General features: G+C 45.5%; 1 protein-coding gene across 1 annotated transcript in view; it reads left to right on the top strand.

Annotated features, from left to right (window-relative positions):
• DIS3L2 (DIS3 like 3'-5' exoribonuclease 2) overlaps positions 1-19,646 on the top strand; it is a 346,542-nt gene that overhangs the window by 208,318 nt on the left and 118,578 nt on the right. The window contains exon 10 of the mRNA XM_080797894.1: positions 3,791-3,870. Within this exon, the coding sequence (XP_080654020.1) occupies positions 3,791-3,870 (80 nt within the window). The remainder of the gene's footprint in view (positions 1-3,790; positions 3,871-19,646) is intronic.

Raw genomic sequence — 19,646 nt, 5'->3', positions numbered from 1 at the left:
AAAAACAAAACTTGGTTCACTGGGGATCGTTGATCTAAAATGGGTCGGGAAACTTTCTGTTAAGGGCCAGATAGATAATGTTAAGTAGACAGTCTCTGTCTTAACTACTCAGCTCTGCCATTGTATCCAAAAAGCATGGCTATATGTTCATTTATGGATACTGAAATTCGAATTTCATATAATTTTCCCATGTCACAAAACATATTTTTCTTTTGGTTTTTTTCCCAACCATTAAGAAATGCAAAACCATTCTTATCCCACAGGTCATTCAAAAACAGGAGGCAGGGGGCGCCTGGGTGGCTCAGTGGGTTAAGCCTCTGCCTTCAGCTCGGGTCCTGATCTCAGCATCCTGGGATCGAGCCCCGCATCGGGCTCTCTGCTCAGTGGGGAGCCTGCTTCCCTTCCTCTCTGCCTACTTGTGATCTCTCTGTAAAAAAACAAACAAACAAACAAACAAACAAAAACCAAAAAAACAGGTGGCAGGCCCTTTTTGGTCTGTGGCTATAGTTTGCTGACCCATGATCAAAGATAGTATTTGGATGGTATGTCTTTCTAGCAAGCAAGCCTTCCTGATTGCTGTTCCTCAGAGTTGTTTTAATTTTGACTTTCATGTTTCTGGCTTAAGAGCAGATTAAAAAAAAAAAGTAGTAGAGAGCTGGTTTGAGTGTTCAGGCTACTCGAAGATTTTTCTCAAAACAGTGAGTCCTCTTAAAGAAATTGACAAATTAAAACCGAAGCCCTGAAATTTTGCTCTGTCATGTATGTCTGCACCAATTGGGCGCCGTAATGTTTTAGTGGGCATCATTTATTCATTCACTGAAATAAAAGTCAAAGCACCCAGAGACATTTAATTTTAAGAAAACATAACTTCCTTCTCAACAATCTAAGTAAACCAGTCAACTGTGGCCCCCACCAAGCTAACAGTGTTCTTTTTGATTTTTGACTAAAGGGACATTCTTTCAGCTTCTTACGATGTCACTGAGGAAGGAGGATCAAAACATTCCCTCCTCCAAGTCTGACATTTTACTTTCAGTTTAACAAGTATTTATTGAGTACTCAGTGTCCATATAAAGCATTTGCCAGCTTTTATGGGGGCTACAAAAAGAAACAAGCAGTCAGTTCCTTCCCTGCCTTGTGAATCAAGTTCAAGATCCTCATCAATTCAGAGCCCATTACTTTGGTGTTAGGACTGATTTCACTTCCCTGTCCCTTCCTGTCAGCATGCGTGCATTCATTCAGCAAACACTTGGGAATTGCCAACACAGCCTTCAGGGAGCTTCTTTCCAGGGGACATCTGGTGTTTCTCTTTTCATCTGGCACTGTGCCATAATTACGTCTTCTTTTATATGGTGGAACAGAAATTACTTCTTTATATCCCAAGACTTCCACACTGGTGTTCCCCCTACTGTGAGCACCTCTTCTTCAACTGTTTAGTGAGAATATTGGATGTCCTGAGAAGCCATTCTCCCTAGGACTGCGCTCTAAATGCTCTTGTGTCCTTCACCTTGAAAGTCGCACCCAACTTTCCTCACCCTCTTCTCTTCATATACCAGTGAGTTTATAGTTCTACGCCACTCATCATTTTAAAGCTAGTGACTGTATTCTACAGTACGAGTCTACAAGGTTGCTACATGTCTTTATAAGCAATATTATATATGTGATGGACAATTATTTTTGTTTGGGGAAGATTATCTACAATGCTAATTTTTTCCATTTATGAAAATAAGTTATAGTGAAATTTTTGAAAAAATATGGAAAAGCATAAAGGAAAATGTTAGTAATTCCAGCACCTATTCATCAACTCTATTAATAATGAACACATACTTTTTTACTTTCCTTGATTCAAAAATCATATTTAAAATATTTTATTTTTAGCGGCACCCAGGTGGCTCCATCGGTTAAGTGTCTCCTGGTTTCAGATCAGGTCACGATCTTGGGGTTGAGATCGAGCCCCACGTCAGGCTCCACTCTCAGTGTAGAGTCTGTTTGGGATTCACTCCCTCTCCCTCTGCCTCTGCCTCCCTCCCTCTCTGCCCCTCTCCCTGCTTGCACACACACTCTCTCAAATAAATAAATAAAATCTTTTTTAAAAATTCAGTCTTTAAGTTAATAAACAGTAAAGTTGACCTTTACTTGTTGTACAGTTACATGAATTTTAAGACACCTATAGACTCAGGTAACCACCATGATAGTCAAGATACAGGAAAGCTATGTTCTCCCAGACCAGGTGCCCTCAGCCCCTGGCAACCACAGATCTGTGGTCATATAGTTCTGTCTTTTTGAGAATGTCATAGAAATGGAATTATATATATCATGTAAGCTCATGAGAATGGTGTTTTTAACTTAGCATAGTAACTTTGAGATTCTAGGTTGTTACATGTAGGGGCAATTTGTTCCTTCTTGTTGCTAATTACCGTTCCCTTGTGTAGAGGTACGCAGTTTGCTTATCTGTATGTTCATTTACCATTTAAGAATCTAGCTCTCTTTTTACCATTTTGACATTTCTCAAATCCTGAGATGCATTAAAATCAATGTATGTATTTACTATGGTAGGGGTTTTTGTTTCCCTAAAAAGCTATTGTTAAATTGATGGGGCATCTTAGAAACAGTACTGTCCTAGAATCAAGCTACTGCAGGGGTGAGCTGATTGCCGTAAGAGGTCAGAGTGGGCTGCTGAGAGTTATTAGGCAGAAGGGAACAGAGCCAGCTTAGCAGCCTCTGAGGGCTTTGGGGACACTGTAAGCAGAGGAGCAACCCAAGGAAAGAAGTTTGTACAAAACAAGTCAGTCTGATTGTTGGGAAGCAGGCTGCTTCCCGTCAGCACTGAGGCATCCAAGGAGACCAGGGCATGACAGCGGTGTCACTGCTCGTACTAGTGGATGTGGAGGGAGAACTTGGGAAGAGTCCAGTGGCAGCAGAGGGCACCAGCTAGTGAGGCAGGGGGTGGGGAGAACTGTGGATAGACTGCTCAAACCGTGGGTATTTATGTGGTTGGACGGGTGGCTGGAAGCCCTACAGCAGAACGAGAATGTCCCAGCACTTCACAGATTAAGAGGGAGATATGCACAGAGGTACCATATGATGATAAGTGGGGGAGAGGGCATACTGATTCTGTGAGCTTGGGTGAAGTATACGATCAGTCCATAGAAACAACCTGATTGGGTACGTTTCCAAGCAAAGTCACATTACAGCTAACTGTATGGCGCCAAGTTTTTTGGGGTTTTTTTGTGGTTTTTTGGTAAAACTTATTCTTGGATCCTATCCCCTTTGTCACAACAAGTCAGGTGACTTATTCTTTGGCCAACCCCCAGTTCAGCGAGATAGGAGAAGGAGCAGTGAGACATCCTCACATAGATCCTTGAAGGACAGGTTCCCATTAGCCACTGAGGACGAGGGAGGCAGAAGCAAGAACTGACCTTCAGAGAGTAATTTATCAAAGGCACTTGCTCCTCATGTCGGAAAACTCTTTCTGGGAAGCCTCGTGTGTCGAAGCCCCCTCACTATACCCACTCACACTTCCTCTTGCTCAGGCTCAAGGAGAAGTAGGTGCCCATTCAGAGGAAGCGGAAGACCCTCAGAGACATGATGGAGACGGGAGCTTCCTGAATTTGTCTCTCCTGTCTCACAGTTGACTAAAGATGCCCTTCTCAGAGAGCCATGACAGAAGCTACTCTTCCCTTTGCCTACCATTTGCACATTTGCAAAGTAACCGTTCTCTAAAACTCTAGTGTAGTGGGTTGAAGATTCTGGTGTTTGTGGCATTGCTAATCCTATCTTCAATCCTTCCTAGGAAAGACTGTATCTTCACCATTGACCCATCAACTGCCCGGGACCTCGATGATGCCCTCTCCTGCAAGCCACTTGCTGATGGTAGGATGGAAATTTCTATACCTTTCTGGGTAGCGGGCCGTCTGCATGCCTTTCTGGTCAGCCTGGCGGCTGCATACTCCCCAAGCAATATAATGTGTAGGGTTGGGTTTGCTTTGTTCCGGGGCCTGCGCTGTATGGGACTTAAAGATTGTGTTCCTGTGGTGCGTTTGATGAGGGTGAGAATAAGAAAGGTCCTCTCACTGGGACTCTTCGGGCCTCAGCTGCCGCAGCAATGAGAGCAGAAGAACTACTTCCAGGCTTTGGCTCTTCAGGAAGTTGGAGTTGGGTGTCGTGTGTTCAAGAAGAAAGCCCTTAACCTCTGCTTAGGAGAAGCATTGGGTTCTTTACCTGCATTTACCAATAGATTAGGATGATTTGGGGGTACCCTCCAAAGGCATACTCAGCAGTGGGTCCACCTTCCTGCTGAATGCCCTCTGCACCTGTGCTGGAAAAGCCGGCCCTGCTCCTGGCAGGTCTTCATGTGTCCAGCAGATTATGAAAGGCAGCTGGTAGGGGCTCTTTAAACATTCTTTGGGGATGGACCTAAGCAGGGAAGAGTATGGGATTTAAAAACTACGGTGGGGCAGAGGGAGGGAAAGTGTGAGGGATGAGAAAAGCAAACCCTAGCAATCCCTGTTCTAATGCCCCTCCCATGTGGTGCTTCTCGGCTTTCACTATTTCCTGCCCCTCTCTAGGATGGCATCTAGGGGACAGCCTTGGCTTTAGTTGTTCTGGGTATGGCTTCACCACTGTCATGGGCCTGACAGCCAGCTACCCTTGGGGTTTCAGTCTGTGGCGAAGTCTTCTAAGACATTGCAGAGGTGTTCATGTTATTTCATTGACGTACAACTCCACATAGGTTCCCTGTGTGATCTCTTCTCTACTGGAGCAGGCAGTGAAGATTAGCAGATAGAAGGCTGAGAGATAGAACACATCACTGCCAGAGAACGCTTTCATCTTCTAGTGGGAGCCCTCCTTGAAACTGTAGGCAAGGTTGCTCAGTAGTTTCAACAAAAAAAAATTGAAAGAAACATAACATGTAAAGGGAGAAAAGTTCCCCTAGAAATTTTGGAGCAATTACAGATTTTCAAAATCTAGAGTATGAGCAGCCTACTTAAAAAAGCAAATTCTGGGCTGGTTTCTTATCTTCTGAGGAATATTTGCTAAGTGCAAAAGCTTGAGCATGTCGCTCTCTGTGCAGTCCACTCCCCCGATCTCTAGTCTGAAAAGTGCTCCCAGGCAGGAAGACAGGTGACAATGAACCTCACTTCCTGTATTTCCCTTCTCTCCAGGTTCACGGGCCTGCTCTGTTTGGAGTTTAATGCTTGAAAACACTTGTTTCATTTATTGTGTCCACTTTTATAGTTGTTAATGGCCGAAGGCAAGGTCTAACACCTGTCACCACATCTCAGCTGGCCTGGGTGGTGTTCTCACGGGCACCCAGAGAGCAGGCACGTGTCCTGCCCCACTCACTCTATGCACTACACACTACGTCTCCTGTCTAGGGTGGCAGATTCCCAGCAGAGGCTTCTGGGAGGGAAGCGGTAAAAGATAGGGCAGGGAAAGTAGATGGGGGACAAATGGTACCTGCTTGTAAATGTCCAGCCAAAGGATGTTCTGTGTCAGAAAATTGAAAACCAGTTGTTTTCAATCTCTTATTCAAGGAGAGCAGTCAAAGAAACTAACCTAGCAGTACAAGATGAAGGAGAGGAAGTAGAGGCAGAGAAGCACTGGAATCGTTCAGGGAAGTAGGCAGTAACTGGACTAGAGGTTGTGACGGCACTGGGTGGGCGGGAAAGGCAGATGTGACAGAGGAGTAATGACAGAAGAATCAGTGGAAATGGATGTTGAGGTTGAGGGAATGCAGTCTTCACAGTACCCAAGACAGGGCAAAAGTTTCAACCTGGATGATGGGGAGATGGAATTTACAAGTGAGAAGCCAGGGCGGCAAGAGGATGAGCTGGTTTGGGAGAGACAGTGTCTGTATGGAGTTGACCGTCTGATGGTGCACATTTATCTAAGCTGTCACATGTCCCTTTCAGAGGTGGGGGCAGGGAGCCAAATAAGCTAAATGCATGTAGTCCATAGAACCACATACACAGGGAGCCCTGGAGATCAGTAGACAACGCACCAAAATGCAAACAGCGATTTTATTAGAATGATGGGATCCTAAGTGATTTTTTTTCTTTTCTCTAGTTTCCATATGCTTCTAATGTGGTAATATAGTTTCATAATGAAAAAAAAAAGTTTTGTAATAAAAAAAAAAAAAAAGAATGATGAGGTGCCAGAAATCACAGGCTGCCCAGTAGCGCCCTGCACCAGGTGATCCCATGCCTTCCATCCGCTCAGTTGTTCCTGCGTTCCAGAGGAGTCGTTAGCATCGGTCATCTGGCAAAGCAGCAGAGGAAGGGCACGGAGAAGGAGGCAGGGAAGAATCTGAAAAGGCCAGAGTTGGTCAGTCAAGCAGTTTTAGGGTGGCACTTCTACAGTTGGCCTTTGTGACAAGGGCTGCTGCCAAGGCTATTTATCCAGGGGGATGAAAAGTGAAAGTCCATTCCAGTTTGGATTGGGGTGAAGTTGGCTGAGTTCTGGTTCCATTAGTTACCAGTGCATGTCAGTTTTTGCTTAGAGGAAAAAAATGTTTAACGTTTCAAGAACCAAATAATGTTTTCTGGGCCTATTTACCTCATCGATAACCATTTTTATTTGAAGAAAATATATAGAGGTCAGACTTCCCTTTGGACGTACTGAAGTCATCTGAATGACTGTTCTGTGCAAATGAGACCCTCAAACAGATGTAACTTATCTAGTCCTCACTGTCCCATTCTGTAGAGTTCAGATGTATCCTCGGGACTCATGACCAGTGTCTCCTGTAGGTGTGACACTTAGACGACCGTATAGCCTGCAGATCTGCTCTGTGGAAAGGCGGGGACACCTGTTCCCCAGGATGTCAGGATTATGTCAGCTGGCTGAGGAGGGGGTGTCCCCTCCCCTCGAGGAATCTCAGCTCTGGAAGGGGTTCTACCAGTCATCTAGCCTGCCAAGTCCCTGCCTCCCTGAGCTTAAAACTACACTCAAGTAGAATGTTCCCATGGGCATGACCCAGCCCGCTGACTTGAACATGGAGCAATCCACTTTTGCTCAAGAAAATACTGAATAATGCAAGTGTACAAGAGTGGTGTTACAAAGATAACCCAGAACTCAAGGTGGCGAGTCACACACTCCTGTGTCTTATTACTCTAACAGATCACTTGCAGCACACCTCACAGCTGACCTCACCACTCAGGCGTGGAGGGCTATGGTCGTCACATCACCCTCTGGTTTTTAAATTACCTCCACAGCGTCCACTTATTGACTCTCCAGACTGCATTTTAACTCTCTACCTTATGGGCAGCCCATTCGGGCTGAAGATGGCATAACTGTTAGGAAATCCCTCCCTGTTGTGGTCTGAAATGCTGCTGTCTTGCTGCAGTTTTCCTTCCCTTGGTCCTGTGTATGCCTGTTGGGGGCTCCAGAACAAGGCTTGTCTCTCACATGAGTATGCCCAAGGGACTGCATAACAGCTGTCACCTTTGCGTCACCACCCCTCCGCTGAGCATCCTGTATATTCTTCCATGAGCTGTAGCCTGTTGCCCGTGTCGTGCAGTCACTTCTGCCCTTATGAGGTCTGAGGTACATGGCAGCCCGTATCCAGACTTCTCCATGGCCATCAGGGCCTCCTTACTGGGCTGACCCAAGTCCAGAGTAATAGGAACCCATTCTCTTCAATTATACAAGGCTCACTGCTTTGCTTCAGTCTCAAGGAGAGATTGTTAGACAGGACCTCTACTCAGCTTAGCCAGTCCAGGCCCCCTCCAGATTCTATAGGGAATTCATGTTCACCACCTCTCTTGTGGCTGCTTTCCTTAATGTTTCTCTCTCTTGTGAGTGCTCTGCCTTTGAATGCGGCAGCATTATCCTAGCCAGGCCTTAGAAATGAAGGATTTTGACCCTTGGGAGAGGGGGAATGAGTAATGACTGCTAATGGGTTTGGGGGTTCTTTTGGCAGTGATGAAAATGTTCTGGAATTTGATAGTTGATAGGTGTACAATGTAGTGAATATACTAGAAACCACTGGGGGGAAATGAGTGAATGAATGAATGAGTAAACAAACAAACCCATTCCTCCTTGAGGCTTTCTGGGGACTTAACACCTTAACCACACCTCAGCAGAAGTCCATAGGGAATGCCTGGGCGGGATACCCATAGTCACATCCATCTTGCCTGTCTCTCTGCGTGCTGCTTTCATCTCTGAACCCTGAAATTCCCACCCAAGGAGCACACCCCATCTCTATTCAGCCACCTGCTCCTATTTCCTGTCCCCACAGAGTGCAGCCATCTGACTCAAAGAAAGCAGGAGCCATCCTACTGGACTGACACTTTGTAAGAGAATCATCAGATGAACAGCCATCATCCCGTCTGAGGGACCTCTGGAATGCAGGTTACCTGCTTTGCTGTAGGGGGCGCCAGTCTTCCTGCCTGATTTGCCTCTGTTGCCTTCCTGGTTGCATGGCTTTCCCTTCCCCAAGGAGGAGGGACTAGGGAGTTCTGTCCCAGCAAGGAAATAGGAATGAGAGATCAGGAGCAAAGCCTGTTAGAATGTCACAGAATTCCTAAACTGTGTAATTTCCCCCACATAGCTGTATTTGTCACCTGCTAAGAGTTTCTCGTCATGACTAATGCCTTTGGAGGAGGTGCGTTAAGTAGGAGCTGGAGAGACTGTGCCCCTCGGGCAGAGAATCTGCCCGATAAAATGGGTGCTAGAGGAGTTTTTGACAGGATGTCTCTGAATCTGCCTCTGGGAAGGAAAAGAGAGCGTGGAAGTCCTGGAGCTTGTGCATGAACATTCAGGCAAATCCCAACAAGCAGGCCAGAACCCGCCCTGGGCTCTCTTCTCGCTCTGGATGGATCTCCCCGCACCAGTCACTCTCCCTGGCGCTTGACATTTCCCCTCGGTATGGCTTCTTCCTCTCCGTGTGCAAACTTCAGTCTCCTCCATCCTGCAGAAGCTTCCTCAGCCCTGCTCCACCTCAGGAACTTCCACCCTCCTGTGTCCATGAAGATGGACACTCTTTCCCCTCGAAAGAGTGGCCTGAACCTGCTGCTGCTCCTGTCTCTCTGCCCATTTGTTCCTTTTCCCCTTCGCAGCATGGCTTCGGGAAGTTCAACAAACAGGTCGTCCCTGACCTTGGTTCACCCGACATCTGTAGCACTTGGCTCTTTGCTCTTCCTTCTTGAAACTTTTTCTTCCTTGGGCTCGGAGGGCCCTACTTGCTCTTGGTTCTCATTTTTGGACTTCTTTTCTCCAGGTGCTTTCTTTAACCCTGCTTTCTCTGCCTTTCTCTCCACGGGGGCCTGCAGGGCGTCCACGCCAGTCTCCCTCGTCACACGCTCATCAGCCATGGCACCTGGGTTCCCTCTGCCCGCAGCCCTCTTTCCCAGGAGAGCCCCGTGGCTGACTCGAGATTTGCCTGGTGGTGTTTTTGATAAGGCTCTGCTTCCCCTTTCTGCCTCTCATCACCCCCGCCCCCACCTTTTCTCCCCCTGTCCTGCTTGACCTCTTTCCTCACCACTCATCACCCACTGTTGGTTGATCGACTCCTCTTGTTTCTATCTGGCTGCCCACCATTCACTGGCACAGATGCCCAGGCCCAGAGTAGGTGCTCAGTGAATCTTTGCTGGTATTTACAGGCACTCAAGAGGGGAAGGGTCTTCTAGGAAGACAAAGCCCCTGACAGAAGCATGGTGTTTGAAAGGGAACTACACAGAGCTGGGAATACCGGGAATGTGAGGTTCAAGTGGGGTAGTAGTTGTAGATAAAGTCAGGACAAGACCGTGAACTCCTTGGTGGGTACCACTGGCAAGTTGAGATTTTATGGAGAAGGCAGCATTTTGACTTGGAGAACAAAAGCATCAGTTTCTTCAAGAACTAGGATCGAGGACTGTGTTCTGTGCCCTGTGCTAGATATACAGTAGCAGGAAACACTTATACTTCCTGTTCTCTCCAGGTTAATATCAAGTGAAATCAAGTAAGTACATGTGGGAATGACCCATAGTTTAAATGCAGGACCTGGGTGGGTCCCACATTTAAGATGGACAATAGCATTTTAACCTAGACATGAAAATAAACAGGGGCGAGCGAGAGGAAGAATGGGAGGAAGAACGTTTCAGGCTAAGGGAGTGGAGTGTGTGGACACCCTGAGGCACAAGGGCTTTGGTACTGAAAGGAACTGAAAATACCATGTGGCTGAGACTTGGTGGGATGGGAGGAGCTGGTGAGGTTGTCGGGAAAGGGGCTTGCAGGCTCTGGCGAGGAGTTACAGCCTGAGTGCAGCGGTAAGCAAAGAGTCTGAAGCAGGAGAGAGGCAGGATCCAACTTGCAGGTTGGAGAGATCACTCTGGCAGCCGCAAGCAGGCTGGATTAGAGCAGTGGCACTGAAATGGTCTAGGTAAGAGGTGGCAAGCGCCCAACCACGGCAGAGGCTTAGGAGCCAGAACTGGAGGGAGGCATCAGCCAGGAAAGGAAATCAGGGCAGGAGTTGGTGTCTGGGCAGCTGCGGGAGCCTCTTAACTGGTCTCCTGCATCTGCCCTTTTCTTCCCGCATATTGAGGTCAAGGCAGTCCTTACAGAATGCCCATCCCCTCCGGCCATTGCCCTGCTTCACTTCTGCCAAGGTTCTCATGTCGCACCAAGGATAAAAATCCAGATTCTTACTGTGACCCACCGCTAACTCTGCCTCTCTAACATTGCTCCCCACAGCCCCTCTCTCGCTAACTCCGTTGCAGCCACACAGCCCTCCTGCTGTCCCCCAGACATGCCAGGCTGCTCCTGCCTCAGCATTTCTGCATTTCCCCTTCCTCTGTCCAGATCCCTCTTCTCTAGGTCCCTCCTGGCTCTTAGGTTCTGCTCAGATGTCAGCTCATGGGGCTGGGGGGAGGGGCTTCCTGACCACCCCCCTGTCCCCACAGTCTTCCCTAAGCCTCCGCCACCTTGATTTTCTTTAAGGCGCTTCTGTGGGTCTTCCCCACTGGATGGAAATCTTTATCAGAGCAGGGACATCATTTCATTCATATGGAACGCTCAGTGCTCTGAGCACCAGGTGTTACCTGGTTGGCACACATGCAAATTTTTGTTGAGTGAGTGAATGAATAAGTTAATAAACTTGATACTGGAAGAAGAAAAGAATCTAGAATGTCATCTAAGTATCTGGCTTGGGCACTGGGTGGAACGTAATGCCCTTCAATAAGAAATATTAAGGAGAGGGATGCCTGGATGGCTCAGGCAGTTAAGCGTCTGCCTTTGGTTCAGGTCATGATCCCAGAGTCCTGGGTTCGAGCCCCACATCGGGCTCCCTGCAGAGTGGAGAGCCTGCTTCTCCCTCTCCCTCTGCTGTTCCCCCTGCTTGTTCTCTCTCTGTCAAATAAATAAATAAAATATTAAAAAAAAAAAAAAGAAATTTTGTGGAGAGCTGATTCTGGAGGGAAAGATAGTGAGTTCAGCTCAGCACAGGTTAAGTCTGCACTCCTTGGGAGATACCCAGCTAGAAATACCAAGGGGACAAGGAACAGGAGTTGGGCTGGAGATGGAATCTGGGAGCCTTCGGTGCTTGGGCCTGGGAGAGGAGGCCCTGGAGAAGTCAGACTGAAGGGAAGACCCGCCGAGCCCTGGGAGGAAGGATACCACCCCCATGAGTCTGCGGAGATTGGTAGCTAAACAGAGAACGGAGAGGAGGCAGGCAGAGAAGGCTGAATGGCGGAGAGTCAGAAAGGATGCAGGAAAGCCATGTAGAGGAGAACTGTCTATGTCTTTGGGCTTGGCAAGTGGGATGTCATTGGTGACCTTGGTAAAACTACTGTCTGTGTCTTCTAGGAGGGGAAGCCAAGCTGCAGGGGGCAGGGGAGAATTGAGTGGAAACCAGGAATGGAGATTGCATTCTCTGGGAGGCTTGGCGGGGAGAGGTACCAGAGGTAGGAAGGGCAAGGTCACAGGAGGCTTGTTCTTTATTTTTAAGGTAGAAGGATTTTAACATGTTTCTGTATTAGGAGATGAGAGACTTTGGAGAAGGAGAAATTGAAAATATAGGAAAGAGAGAACTTGAGTTGTTTTCTAAGGCCTTGAGGAAGAAGGTGGGAATGAGTCAGCCTGTAAGTACAGAGTGAGGCTGACACGGAGGGTGAACGCCTCTTCCTTTGAGACCAAGAGGACAGACCAGGTGCTGCAGCTGAGTGTTCACACCTTATCAGGTCCGTTTTAACTGGGAGAGGAAGTGGCACCCCTGCTGAGGGCCAAGGGGGCAGGAATGGGGTTTGGAGGGCTTCTGGGGGAAACAAGAGAAAAGGGGAGGGGAGGGAGCTGACCAGAATCCCATCACACAGAGTGTTATGGAACTCTCTTCAGGTATGCTCAGTTGGAATACTACCAAGTCTGGTAGTAATTCTTCAGTAATCCTCAGCCTCCTGGGTGCAGGAGAAGTTGCAGTGATCCAAATTTGTGGGTTTGCTGGGAGGGAGAGCATGACAGGCACCAGGACAAGGCTGCTGGGACCTTGCTTCCCCTCCAAACCTGTTCCTTCTCTGACCCTTCCTTCCTTTTACAAAGGCATCACCCAGTCAACCAAAGTTTTCTTTTTTTAAGGAATCCTGGAATCACATTTGATTCCTCTTCTTCTCAATGCTATTGTCATAGCCTTTCTTTTCTTTTTTTTTTTTTAAGATTTTATTTATTTATTTGACAGAGATCACAAGTAGGCAGAGGCAGGCAGAGAGAGAGAGGGAAGCAGGCTCCCCACTGAGCAGAGAGCCCGATGCGGGACTCGATCCCAGGATCCCGAGATCATGACCCGAGCCGAAGGCAGCAGCTCAACCCACTGAGCCACCCAAGCACCCCTTGTCATAGCCTTTCTAATAGTTTTTTTCCCTCCTCCCTGTCTCCCCTTCACCTTGCTACCCAGTTATCTTTTCTGTTACAGACACACAGAACCAGATCAGATTGCTTTTCTGCTTGAAAATCTCTTTGTATCTATAGATACGGTCCTTACTATTTTTGGTAGAGCTTAGTCATCAAAGTTCTTCAAGATTGACCCCCAGTGCCTCCCTTCCCACCTTCCCCACCTCCCAACACACACACACATACATATCCCTGGTGGTGGCTGGACACTCCAGGCTCTGCCTAACCACTGCACTCTACCCTGCCTCTGAGCCTGTACTTGACCTTTGCCCTCTACTTAGCATGCCTGGCCTCCTTGTCTACTTCAGCGTTGGACTTCAAGAGCAAGATAAAACCTCTGCGGAGCTTTTCTTTCTTCCTGGCAGAATGAATATTCCTTTCTTCATGTCTTTCTTGCATTTCTTCATGTCTTTAATGCAGCCATAAACATCGGTGTTTCCGCATTTAATTCCCCTTTCTGCTTGGTTCCTAAGGGCTGGGCATTCCTCAGCTATCTCATCATCCAGAGTGTCATGCATGAGTCCCTGTATTTGGTCTAGTCAGTCTAATCAGGCAACCTGTTGTATATTTTCCGTGTTTCTTTTTCTGTTTTTTTGCCTTGCCCTTTTTATTTCCAGCACACATCTACCCCAGGTTTGTGGGTTGCCTGGAGGCTGATACACTGACATATAAGCCAACTCCACGTGCTCTCCTGAAACAAGTCTGTTTGTTTGGAATTAGGTGTCCCTTTCCCCCATCACAATCAGGTCCTTCAGTCCGTCTCCTCACGTCTCAGTGGGACTGTGAGATCACTGACTTGCATCTTATGTCCATGACATTCGTTCCTCCAGCTCTGTCAGGTGGCGTATTTGAGGCTCACTTCCCCATTTTCTCCAGCCTGAGTCTCTTGCATGGCTCACACTGCTCCCTCATTTCATACCTACAGTCTTCCACAGTAACTTGTTTCCTGGTGTTATTTTGCCCTTTTTCTCGTCTCTCTCCTATCTGCAGCCTTGCCATTTCCAAAGTCAATGAGTGCTAATTTCCTGCTAAAATTAACTTCTGGAAGTAACCTTAAGATGATAGTAAACAGGCAAACAAACAGAAAAAAGTTTGTGATACAAAAAGTCAGATTTTTTTTTCTTTAATTCTACTGGTGAACAGGCTTACTAGTTAAGAAAAGGCCTTTTACCAACCAGGTACATCTGCACTGGCAGTACGCCCATCCGTCAGTCTGGAGAACTAGGAAGCTGGTTAGGTTGAGTTAGGTCTTAATGGTATGTTGAGACATTGAAAATAAGTTTGTTGTTGTTGTTTTTTTTTAATTCCACTCTCTTGGGAATGTTTGGAGGTTCCACTGGTATATGGAGATAACACTAAGATAATACCAGAACATAAGAATCAGGTGATATTTTGAGAATGAAAATCAACTTTAAATGATTTTGATCTACAGAATTTCCTTTGACCTGGAGACCTGTGAGACATCAGATAAAATCTGCTATCTTAATTTGTGTAATACTGAAACAGAATATATGGCAGTGATTTCAATCTCTTTAGGATCACGGGTGCCTTTGGGCACCTCATGATAGCAATAGACTCTCTTTTCAGAAAAATGTATACACACGTATATATACAATATTTACAGATCCCATTTTTAGTAATATTGGAGAATGGATAGCCTGAAAAACTCTTCTTCACTAAGACTCTTTAAAATGATACATCTTTTTAAAATGTATGGCTAAGCTGGCCAGAGTGTATGACAAGTCCCTACAAGCCAGGAGTAAAACAAGAGCAGATGATCAAAGAAAAATTTATGTGACAAAGTAACTAATGTAATGGTATTTTCTGATGCCTGCTGGACCAGACAGTTATCTCATGACCTGAATTAACACCATCTACATGGTCCATAAAATTCTAAGCCAGGTGCTTAAAGTGGCACTAGGTGAACAATGTTTCCAGAAGCCAGGCAGAACCATAAGCATATGCTTTCTGGAGGAATTAACCCTAAACCAAAACCTTAAATATCTGCCAGAGATGCAGTTTTAGTAAACATATGCCTTAAAAAAAAAAGTCCTGAAACATGCAAGGGTGTAGCTAAAGCAGTACTTAGAGGAATAGTCATAGCTTTAAGTGCTTATATTAGACAAGGAGAGCCTGGGTGGCTCAGTCGGTTAAGCATCTGAATCTCGATTTCAGCTCAGGTCATGATCTCAGGATCATGAGATTGAGCCCTGAGTCATGCTCCACAGTCAGTGGGGAGTCCACTTGAGATTCTCCCTTTCCCTTTCACCCTCTCAGCCCCCTGCATGTGTGCTCTCTCTCTCTCTCTGATAACAAATAAATCTTAAGGGAAAAAAATAAAAGAAATGGAGAGACTATAAAGATACTAGCTTCACAAATGTTTAGAGATAAGGGGAAGTGTATGTGATCATACACTGTGGGTGCACGTTGTGAATGAAAAATGAGAATTACCTGCATAATTCTAACAATAGTAGCCCCCCTCTGCTCCTCTTAGAAATACATAGAACAAATAAACAGACTGTACTCTGCCTTTCATGCATGGCATAGTGATAAACAGAATTTATTTGCTTGAATAGGAAAAGTTCTTATTTCTACTTTTGTCCCTGCCACAGTGGAAATCTTAACAGATGCAAAATATCAAACATGGCTATTAGATCTTATTTTCATTTTCTAGTATTAGAGTGCTATTAATTGTCAAGCCAAAGGTCTTTTTCCAAAAACCATTAATATTTGAAAAAAATTGGGGCATCTTAGGATTTAACTTTGGAACAGAATTTAAAACATATAAACATATACATTTTAATATTCAGTTTCTGCATTATTTTATGTTTTTTATCATATATACTATATTTATAGTGTTCATGTTCCATAAACATTTTGAGTCTCTTTTAAATAATAGGGTAAATACAGTAAATAACTTCCAAACTAGTAGAGAGAGGCAAATGGGCTAAGAAAAACAAAAACACTTCAATCTAAAAGAAGACTTGACAAGAGAAGAAAATAGAAGTAAGACAAATAAGACACACGAGGGGCACTTGGGTGCTCAGTCAGTTAAGCATCTGCCTTTGGCGCAGGTCATGATCCCAAGGTCCTGGAATGGAGTCCCACCTTGGGTTCCCTGCTCAGCGGGGAGTCTGGTTCTCCCACTCCCTCTGCCCATCCCCCCAGTTGTGCTTTTCTCTCTCACTCGCTGTCTCTCAAATAAATAAGTAAAATCTTTAAAAATAAATAAATAAGTAAGTACATATGAAGGAGCCAAAATTAATAAGCACATCAAATTTCCCTCTATAGTTAAAAAGCAAAGACTGTTCGACTAGAGAGATAAGCATAGAGACACAAAGATTAATGTAAAAAGGTGAGAATAGCTATGCCAGTCATGTGTTAAACAAAAGAGAGCTAGTGTATTTTTTGTTAATGTTTGGTAAATCAATTTTAAGTTAGAATATATTACTAAATGTAAAGGGAGTCGCTAAATGATGCTTAGAAGGGTCACTTCATTGGGAAAATATGTCTGGATATATATTATTAAATAATATAGCTTCAAAATATATAAAATAGGGGTGCCTGGGTGGCTCAGTGGGTTAAGCCTCTGCTTTCAGCTCAGGTCATGATCTCAGGGTCCTGGGATCAAGCCCTGTGTCGGGCTCTCTCCTCAGCAGGGAGCCTGCTTCCCCTTCTCTCTCTGCCTGCCTCCCTGCCTACTTGTGATCTCTTTCTCTGTCAAATAAATAAATAAAATCTTAAAAATATATATATAAAAAATAACAGTTGACCAAAAAAAACAAGAAGAAATTGATAAATTCATCTTCATGGTGGGTTAATTTAATATACTTTTCCCAGGAAGTGTTGGTTCAAACAGAGCAGAAATTCATTAAAACTGCAGAAAATGTGAATAGCCCAGTTAACAGGCTAGCTCTCATAACCATATGTAGAATACTGTACTCACAAATGAAGATTACACTTTGTTCTCAAGCACACAGAAAACATTTTAAAAAATGGCTTTGTGTTAAGCAATTAAGCATGTTTTATTTATTTATTCATTCATTCATTCATTTATTTTTAAAGATTTCATTTATTTATTTATTTATTTGACAGACAGAGATCACAAGTAAGCAGAGAGGCAGGCAGAGAGAGAGAGGAGGAAGCAGGCTCCCCGCTGAGCAGAGAGCCTGATGCGGGACTCAATCCCAGGACCCTGAAATAATGCTAAACCGGAAGCAGAGGCTAAACCCACTGAGCCACCCAGGTGCCCCAGCATATTTTTAAAAGTCACTGGTATCATATACATCATTTCTTCAATCACAGTGCAATTAAATAATAAGTGCAACAGCACTTTTAACTTAAGAAAAACATAATGCATTTTAAAGATTTTTCACTGCCTTCTCAGGTGCATGGCCAGATGAATGGCATGAATTAGAATACACCTCATGTCATGCTTCCTATTCATGCTTGAAGGATGAGTGAGTTTACCTGCCTCCTCATGGCTGAGTCGACTTCCCTTCCACACAGAATACAGAATGCTCCCTTACACAGCAGTTAAGGATTTCAACCCTGACTACTTTCCTCACACTCTCTAAGAGCTCCCTAACTCTTTAAAATATATCCATACTGACCTTCAGGGTGCCCTCCAGAGAGCCAAGAATTGCTTGAAAGCCTTTACTATCAAGGGACAGGCCTTCTCTAGTCAAAGAAGCCCAGAGTTCCAAAGGTTAACAGAAGAGAAGGATTCCTGGGTGGGAAGACAGCTGGACCACAGGGATGGTCACCCCTAGGACCTCCATTTCCTTCTTCCTCAGCACCACTCCCTCTGCTCACTGACTATAGGGGCTGACAGGACTTGCTACCACTTTGGTCTGAGTATGGTCCGCATAATTCTTTGCTTAGTGCCTCAGGCACAGCTGAAACTAGACTATACCTCTTCAACAGAAGTTTTCTGAAGGTTAGAGGACAGCTAAAGGAAGGTCTGCAGAGAGCAACACAAAGCATCAGGAAGTGGCTTGCTTTACACTTGCCCCCAGATCCAGGCCCACCCAGGTCCTGACCTGTCTCCACACTATGAGCATCATACAGGCACCCCCACCTCAACATTTACCTTTCCAAAATCTCAACCTAAGAGGTTCTAGAAAGCAGCCGTGGGCTTACTTCTTTCATTCTGCATCTCTTGTCTGAGGGCTGGCCCCTTCCCATGATGAGTCTCACTGAGGACATCACTGAGGACGTTCACTCCCTTTAGGGAGGAATATCCCCATGCCCTGCTCTGCGAGCCCCAGAATGAGAGCTGTTTGATCAGTGCGCTCCAGGGAGAGGATAAGTGTGGCATTCTTACAGAAGCCGAAGCCAGACATCTGGTGGGAGACCCAATCTGCTGTTTCTCAGGCTGCATACACAGCCTCCAGCCCTGACTTAAAAAATGACATCACGCTGTGCTCTGCACTCCTCCTAGCCTTGCATGAGGTATTTACAATGCCTAGCTGTGTGGCTCTGGCTAGACCCCACCTTATACCCCGTGCCTGTATAGCGCGCGCGCGCACACACACACACACACACACCATTGCAAGGCTCTCAGGGTCTTGTCACTTAGGTCATTGGTTGGGGAAATACACTTTGTATCAGAGCTTTTCTTCAAGCATCGTGCAGAGAACACCACAGCCTTTTGTTGCGTGAACCTGCTGGAGCTTGGTCCCTAACCTGCCCAAGCTCTGTCCCCATCCTGTCCCACAAGAGGGGCCAAGCAGATCTATGCACATGGACGTCAATCCGGTATATTCTCCCAAGGCCCTCAGGAGGCTGCCAGCACAGGTCCGCTCTGTTAGTGCCGGACTGCTCCTTCCAGCCATTCCTCTTACCTGGAACTGCCCTTCTCAGCCTTCTAGGTGCTGCTCTTCTGGTTGTTTTCTTGTTTTAGCCTTACCCAGTCTTTTGGAATTTGACTTCATCTCAGACAGAAGACCTTCATTTAAGCCTCTGAATTCAGGTCTGCCCCTCACCTCTCCCATTCTCTTAGTGCATTGGTTATGTTTCTACCTGCTTCATCCACCTCAGTCAGCTGGACTTAGAAGCACCGTGTTTCCAGGGGACGGCCTTCCAAATATTGATCACTGCACCATAAGAGGCAACTCACATTTCATTAGGAAAGTTTAATCTATCAGCTGGAAACATAGGGCACATGTAGTTTAAATATAAGATCTATATGCAACATTTAGTTTAGCCAAACAAAACCTTCTATGTTTAAAATCTGTTCCTTGTGTTCTAGAAAAGAGCCCCTGATAACTCTTCCATAGATTTTAGAAAAGAAAAATTCTGCTTCAGGGCACCTTTCTACTTGGATTCATTTCTGGGTTTGTCTCTGAAATCTTCATGATGCCTGGTATTTCCAATGCCATTATTCCGATGCTCCTCTTGTATGTGAAGTCCTTTCTAATCTCAGTTTTGAAACACTGATTTTTTATTCCTCTTGCAATCTCTTATGTCAGAGGGCATTCTGACCTCAGGCAGAGTCCAGGTAATCCAAGTACTTGATCTCAGACAAACCTTATTTTCATAGTATGACCCTTGATAGTGAACTTGGGAAGAAAAAATGGAAAATTCTGTAGAACCAGTGACTCATAAGGAAGTGCATGTCTTCCTCCATTCATCTGGGGCATTGATAAGTGAACAGTTTTAACTCTCCTTGTTGTATGGTCATTTTTTACTGAATCATACCTTGACTCAAAAAATCCAAGTAACTGAATAGTCATGCAAGGCCTCTGGCATGGAAGTGGGATTCTGGGATGCTTGCCAATGAGTTCCTG

This window comes from Martes martes (genome assembly GCF_963455335.1).
Source record: "Martes martes genome assembly, chromosome: 3".
Classification (NCBI taxonomy): Eukaryota; Metazoa; Chordata; class Mammalia; order Carnivora; family Mustelidae; genus Martes; species Martes martes.
Note: the sequence above shows the minus strand (reverse complement) of the source record. Positions and strands in the feature narration are given on the sequence as shown.